The 7,513-nt window shown below is 48.8% G+C and overlaps 1 protein-coding gene across 2 annotated transcripts in view; it reads right to left on the bottom strand.

The window, feature by feature from the left end:
- Positions 1–3,594: 3,594 nt before the first annotated feature.
- Positions 3,595–7,513, bottom strand: part of RASSF5 (Ras association domain family member 5) — a 78,388-nt gene continuing 74,469 nt past the window's right edge. For both annotated transcript variants that reach the window (XM_030220765.1, XM_030220766.1), the window contains 2 exons: positions 5,994–6,109; positions 3,595–3,873 (listed from right to left, as the gene is read on the bottom strand). In XM_030220765.1, the coding sequence (XP_030076625.1) occupies positions 3,721–3,873; positions 5,994–6,109 (269 nt within the window). In that variant the 3' untranslated portion in view covers positions 3,595–3,720. The remainder of the gene's footprint in view (positions 3,874–5,993; positions 6,110–7,513) is intronic.

The following is a 7,513-nucleotide window of genomic DNA, read 5'->3' as shown; positions in this document are numbered from 1 at the left end:
ACACAGCAATAGGAGACCAAGCAGCGGGCACTTATTCTACATCTCCCTCCGCGGCCACTCAGTTTGCCACTGCTCCAGGCTGCTGTGGGGCATAGGTTGGGGAAACACTGACCTAAGGCATGGAACGACTTTCACATTAACACAGTAAAGCTCTCTACAGCTGTTCAGGAGGTGGCAGCTGCATCCTGTTATCGGCAGTGCACTTACCCCCCTAATTCTAGAAAGTTGCATGTCCAAATTTCCGAGTAGCGACCTTATTCTGTGTGTGCAATGTAATGAATGATTAAGACTAATTAGCAGCTAATTCAGTGGCCCTTTTTACTAAAGGATTGGCACGTGGCAATGAGCTCGCCGTTCACCAATCTGGAACTACTGCTGGGCTACTGTAGGAGCCCAAGCGGTAGTTCCCGCCCCTAGCGTGCGCCATTTCTGGTACTACAAAAATATCTTCTATTTTTGCAGCGCCAGTGCTTAGCTGACCGGTTACCTCAATGAGTGGTAGTAGGTGCTGTGCTTCCCCCCCCCCCCCCCCCCTTGCAATGGCTGTGAGGTAAGTAGTTTGCTTACTGTGTAGCCATTTTCAGAGACTGACTTTTACCCACTGCGGTAAAATGAGGTCTCAGCACGCACAGGCCCCCTTTTACCGCAGCTTCATCAAAGGACCCCCTCAATTAGCTATACTTGTGTGTAACTAACCTTTGGTCCTTATTCTGTAAGTTGCACACCCGAATTCCAAATGGGGCAGCACCAAGGTGGTGTGGACCTGAGAGGGGCAAAGGTGAGTCGGGCAATTATGCACATCGGTTACACCTGACTAGAGTTAAGCACAAACATTTCACACCAGTAGTGTAGCCAGGAATTTTTAACAGGGGGGGGGGGGGGGGGGGTGCATCTCCTGCACACTCCCTACCACCTCCACTACCGTAAAATCATTTCTGCTTCAGTCTTTGCCCAGGCAATAGCAGTGACACTCAGAGACTGTCTGCGACCTGCACTGGAACTTTCTCTCTGAACTGTCCCACCCTTGACAGGAAGTTTATGTCAGAAGGGGCGGAACAGTTCAGAGAGAAGAACCCTCCCACCCCTGACAAGACAGGAAGTTGTCAGAAGCAGTGTTGCCAGGTGGGCGGTTTTCCGCGACCCGCCGCGGGAAATTTTTGCCCGCGGCGGGTCGCAGTTTTTTGGGCTTCTTTTCCGCGGTTTTTCGGGCGGTTTTTTTCGGCCGCGGGCGGCGGGGTTAGTGACGTTGTGGGTGGGGTTAGTGACGTTCTGGGCGGGGCCGGTGACGAGGGAGGCGGGGCCGATGACGGGGAGGCGGGGCCAATGACGGGGGAGGCGGGGCCGGTGACTGGAGGCGGGGCCGATGACGGCGGGGGCGGGGTTGATGACGGCGGGGGTGGGGGTGTCAGGGGCGGGGTTTGAGCTGGTTTTTGGCCTGGATTGGGTGGGAAAAAAAATTTCCACCTGGCAACCCTGGTCAGAAGGAGCAGAACAGTTCAGAGGGAAAGTCCTGGTGCAGGCAGCCTATGACTGCCGCTGCCTGGGCAAAGACTGGAGCAGAGATGATTTTAAGGCATGGGCGGGTCTAAAGGAGTTATGTACACAACACACCTACCTTGAATAAATAACAATTTTGTTCACAACTCCCATTATAGAATTCGTGATTAGGATACATTGGCCTGGTGTCTAACTTTAGGAAATCTATGGAGAATTACCCCCTTAATGCACATTAAAAAAAAGTTTCTCTCTGCGTTAATTGGGGGCTGGTTGGAAGTTGAGTTACTGCATGTTGATTTTGACAATTTGTGTAGTAATGTAAAAATGTTACTGTACTGAAAGGTTAGTCATCAAATGTGCCAGGGAGAGAGAGAACATTGGTGGGCTGACAAGTCATGCTGAGGTTTTGTACCCAGTGCCTGCATGTTGTGCGCTACTAGTGTTGCCGTATTAAAAGCCAGGGCTTGACCTGGGCCACGGTTGCTGGATCAAATCTGAAATAAAGAACCTCACAGCAGGCTCTGCCTTAAGGTACCCACAGACCTGGTGCTAACAGAGTGACAAAACAATTTTAATGCCCCCCCACTGACTACAGAATTTGAGGCACAGGCCCATGAAGTGGACTTGGCTTGGCATCCCTCTGCTCTCTCTCTATGTAACGAGACAAACACCACTGTTGTGAACTGAAAGGAAAGATGATTCAAGTCTAGGAATAACCCAGCTTTAGAATATTTTTTTTTATTTTAACACCGTTTAAAAAAATTGTACAATATTTTCTTGTGAACCAAAATCTTCCAGATACTTTATATATAATTTAATACAAGTCTGGCAAGTTGTAAAAATAAATTAAAAATGCATTTTTTTTTAATTTTGACAAGTTTTGTGCCTCTATTCCAAGTTGTGCCTTTCCTTGTACTTTACAGTAAGAACCCCCCCCCCCTCCCCCCCCCATAGGCACTGCCAGCACGTGGACACCCCCTCTGAGCTCATGCTGCAACAGCTGGTCTTTGCAGATATAGGACCGTGGTATTTTCAGGGGCTATTTCCTACTGCCAGTACATGGACTGGTTTGGTCACAGGAGGGCAGCTCTCCCACTTCAGGGATATGGCTAGAGGGAAAACAAATAACCGATAACCATTTCACTGTATGTTCCCTGCACCAGATGTAATCTTGCTGCTCCTCCAGCTGTAAAAGGTGCAAGCTGTCTGTAACCCAAGACTAGACTGGATAGTGCAACATCCAGCCATGACACACACCTTTGAGGCTGACTGTGCAAACTTTCTGTACAGTTTTACAAGCGCTTGTATTTAACATTACAGATGGTATCATACGATTTATCCTTTAGCAGAAGTTATGGCATTATTTCCCTCCAAGTACAGAGGTGAGGCAGCATACATACAATGATACGCCCCTGTAGTCGTACAGCTGCATGCAGCTCCATAGTCTGGATCCTATATAGAGAATATATTTTTAGAAGAGATAACTAGATGAAGCTTTTGAAGAAACAAAAAAAACCCACATGACTGTGCACTGTTTTGTACATGCACATGAAATATATCAATTTTCTGTAAATGTTCACTAGTGCCGGGGTGAGTACATCTGACGTTCTGGGGTGGAAGAGAGCAACCACTGCAGCTCGCAGCTGTAATATCCCAAAGCCAGGATGGGTCTTGCCTTTGACAGCTCAGTAAAGAGCAATAAATTACTCATTTTTTTTTTTTAAATTTATTTACACAGTCTTTCTGAGAAACTAAAGCCTGCAGACCAAATCCTGGCTTAGCCTGTGCATGCATGAAATGTACCTGGCCTCCATTCGCTTTCAGCTCTTAAGCACTTTCCTTTTCAGAACTGGTTTCTTGTTTGCAAAGCTGTGCACTTTGCTTGGCACCTCCCAAACAGCTTGGTTTGAATAGTTTCAAACTGTGGAACAGGGGATTACAAATCAGTCCTAGGAACACAAATCTCACATTATCAGGGACGCGTACGAGGGGGGAATGCGCAGGCTGCATTCATCCCAGCCCATGCACTGGCCACAGTTCTTTGCTAGATCTAGCTTCGACCCGCAGTCTGAGGTGAACACAAAGCCTAGTCTCTGCTTTTTTTTTTTTTTTTTGCACAGGCAATAATGCAGCAGCAGGTTTCAGAAGCGCATATCAAGCATTTTCTCCCGTATCCAGTGGAGGTGGCTCAGTTTCTGGCCTTTGGGTTCTGGTTTAATCTGCTTATGTAAGCTTGCTGTCCATCTCTTTTAAGGTTTCTCGTAGCCTCTGCCGGAAAGAGTCGTATTTCTTTTGGACCTGATGGATTTTCTCTTTTTCTTCTCTATCCAGGATCATTAGGAAATTCTGGAGCTCAGGAATAGAGAAGGCATCCCACTGCCAAGAGAACAGGAAAAAGAAATCAGATAAAATGTTGCAAAGCTGCTATGCTGTGGCCAAAACATTTTTAAGAGCAGTGGGTCTAGTCTCGATAAAAAGGAACAGTAATGGAAGGGGAGATTAATTGTTAGCACTTAACAGTCTTCTTCTGCATCTAATGTTTGGACTGGATGGTGGTGGTGGGGGGGGGGGGGTGGAATTCAGCAAATGGACTGGGATGATCCACGCTATGCTAGTATTCGGGGAAGGGTTCACTGCATGGAATGACTTTTACAGAATACTAGCTCAGTGTGCATTTTGCACTAACTTTGGGTGCAAGGATTTATGTCTGCCCATTAAAATGAGTGTGCACAGCAACTGAAAACAGAACAGGGCGCTAGGCAATGTGAGACCAGCACGGGACAAATGCTTTAGCTGGCGGGGGTTAGGGACCCCCCACCAGCCAAACTGGGGGCCCAGCCCCCTGTAGCTATACCACTGGTCCCCCCCATGCCCACACCCACTTTGGAATGGCACACTATGAAAATTGGACTTCCGTGTTATAGGGTTGTAGAGCTGATCCATGTGTAACTCCTAAGTACTTGGGTGTAAATACAAAAATCTGATGCACTTGTTCATTCAGTTGTCAAACAAAACCTAACATGAATCAAAAAAACACATTGATATAAAATACTGCTACTGTTTGTGGAGGAATGAGAGGAAAAGCTTCATACTCCCGTTGGCTGTCGGCTTGACATGGCGGAGGACGATAGCTCTTTAGGTACGGGACGTTAGCGTTTTTACACACATTGAACGACCTAGTTGGTTAATAAGTTATCCGGCAATGAACTACCTGTATGTTTGCTGTTTCAGGGATAATTGTGAGGACTCTTGAAGAAGCCGGCGTGAAAGGGGTCCATCGGGACCTCACCCCGTTAGAGCAGTAACGCAACAGCTTACAGCACAGATAAGTGAATTTCTGAATTGTTCCGCATTTTGTTGATAACTTTTTGAAGACAAACCAAGAGAGGTTTTTCCAACTTATGATTACTTTTTCACCGTATTGCTCCAATACATTTTAAATAATTCCGGTAACATACCGTGTGGAGCAACGGGAGTATGAAGTATTAATGTGTTTTTTGATTCATGTTAACTCCTAAGTACTGCCAAGTGCTTGTTAAGGACCATAATTGATATCACCCAATTAGCATATGTATGGATCTGTGCACCCAACATCAGATCCAGCAGAGCTTGTGGCACTGGAAAGGAGGTTAAGGAGACGGCAAAACAGGAAGATGGAAAGGGGATGGGATTTGATAGAACACCTTTTCTGTGGTTGCAATCAAAGCAGTTTACATATTATATGAAGGTACCTGGGGCAATGGAGGAGTAAGTGACTTGCCCAGAGTCACAGGGAGCTGCAGTGCAAATCAAATCCAGGTCCCCTGCTTCTCAGGCCACTGCACAAACTAAGGCTACTCCCTAAAGCCCCAAAATTTGAAAGAAAAAAATAAAAAAGGTCGCCTGAACCACAGAAGGTAGATAGAACTGCACTTTCCCCCCCCCCCCCCCCCCCCCCTTGCACATTTGGAATGTTTCTAGCAGTGGCGTAGCCAAGGGTGGGCTTGGGTGGGCCCAGGCCCACTCACTTTAGGTTTAGGCCCACCCAGTGGCAGCATACCTATGATGTGGCTGGCAGGGATCCCCAAGCCCCACCAGCTGAAAACTCCCAACAAGTGTCCCTCCTGCATACCTTGTAAATAGCAGATCTTCACCTGCAGCGAGCAGCGACTAATACATACTGCTCGCACCGGCCCACAGCCTTCCCTCTGATGTATTTCTGCCTAGGCGGAAACAGGAAGTTGCATCAGAGGGAAGGGTGTGGGGCCAACATGAGCAGTGTGTATTAGTTGCTGCTCGCTGCTGGTGAAAATCTATTTAAAAGGTATACGGGAGAGGGGGGATGTTTGAGAGACCATATGGCATGCAGGCGAGAGAAGGAGAGACCAAATCACCTGTGGGACGGGGCGAGGTTCTTCTGCCCACCCATCTTGGGCCCAGGCCCACCCAAAATTGGGTGTCTGGCTACGCCCCTGGTTTCTAGGGCTTTCTTTTACATAAAGACTTCTCGGTCATACCTCAACCTCTCCCGTTTCATTCTCCTTCAGCACAAATGTGAGAAAGTTGGTGTCAGGTCCTGCCAGCAGCCGGAGGTGCAAAGGGTGATCACTTATGGGTAGCTTCTGGAGCAGCACTGCAGAAAGACAGACAGTGGTTAAGACCCCCCTCTAAAGCAGAAGGAAAGACAAGTACTCCAGGACTCTTAAGATGTTGTGAATGAGCAGCATGAGGGAGAAATACAGGCAGAGGCTAGGGAAGAACCCGAGGCATTCGCAGGAGCTCAGAGTAGCAGGAAGGTGATACTCTGTGCCCTGGGAGGACAGGATTCTGCCGCACAGGCCGGAGCTATAGCAGAAGAAGGCATGCAGTCTGGGGTGGGGAATGGAGTTAATGCGGAGAACAAGATGTTATGAATTATGTACAACAGCAGTCCTCTTCTGATTAAGGTTATGAATTATGTAATAATCTTCTGATTGCTTCCGTAGTTCTTTGCAGGTTGTATAGAGAGAGAAAATTGAGCAGTGCTTAACATATGTACAGAAAGAGAGAGACATATTTTCAAAGCACTTAGACTTATAAAGTTACGTAATAACCCATAGAACTTTATAAGTCTAAGTGCTTTGAAAATCAGCCCAGTGTGGCCAGGGCTGGCAATCTAGGCAATTGCCCTGGAGCTTGTCTCACTGTGAAAAGACAGAGCCTGAAAATGGGCTTCAGAGCTTCTTTCCTAGGGTCTACCCTGAGCTCCTGCATGTGTAACACCAGCCCTCAGTATCTTCAAGGGGCATAGCTAACCCTCCAATTTTGGGGGTGGACTTGGGGGGGGCACATTCCTCCCCCACGCTAAACATACCTCTGCTAGCAGGGATGCTAAGACCCCACCAGCCAATGAAGTGCAGATCGAGTCGCTCTCCTTCTCCTTATGTGCTTCTGTCATGTGGAAGTCGGGGACATGCCTCCAGCTGCTGATTCCAGGACTCCCCAAGCATGCTCAGCTCTTGCATGAACTGAGCATGTGTGAGAAGCCCCGTGTCAGTGGCTGGAGGAGGAGGGGAGCGGCTCGGGAACTGCTTTTTTTTTTAGCTGGCGGGGCTTCAGCATTCCCACCAGCCAGTGGCGTATCTGGACTCCGGCGGTAGGGGGGGCCAGAGCCAGAGGGAGGGGGCACATTTTAGCCCCCCCCCCCCCGCCGCCGCCGAGCCCCCACCGCCACCAATGACTCTCTCCACCCCCCTCCCGCCGCCAACCCTCCCCCGCTGCCGTTGCTTACTTTTGCTGGCGGGGGACCCCAACCCCCGCCAGCCGAGGTCTGCTTCCACCTGCCGCTGCCTTAAAAACTTCTTCAGCCGGCGGGGGACCCCAAACCCCCGCCAGCCGCCCCGCGGTGTTTAAAATTCATCTTCGGCCTCCGTGGCCGTGCTGCTGTGATAGGCGCTGTTGAAATCCACTTCGGAGTCTGACATCGCAGCACGTACAACGACGTCAGACTCCGAAGTGGATTTCAACAGCGCCTATCACAGCAGCATGGCCACGGAGG

This window comes from Microcaecilia unicolor, chromosome 12 (genome assembly GCF_901765095.1).
Source record: "Microcaecilia unicolor chromosome 12, aMicUni1.1, whole genome shotgun sequence".
Lineage (NCBI taxonomy): Eukaryota > Metazoa > Chordata > Amphibia > Gymnophiona > Siphonopidae > Microcaecilia > Microcaecilia unicolor.
Note: the sequence above shows the minus strand (reverse complement) of the source record. Positions and strands in the feature narration are given on the sequence as shown.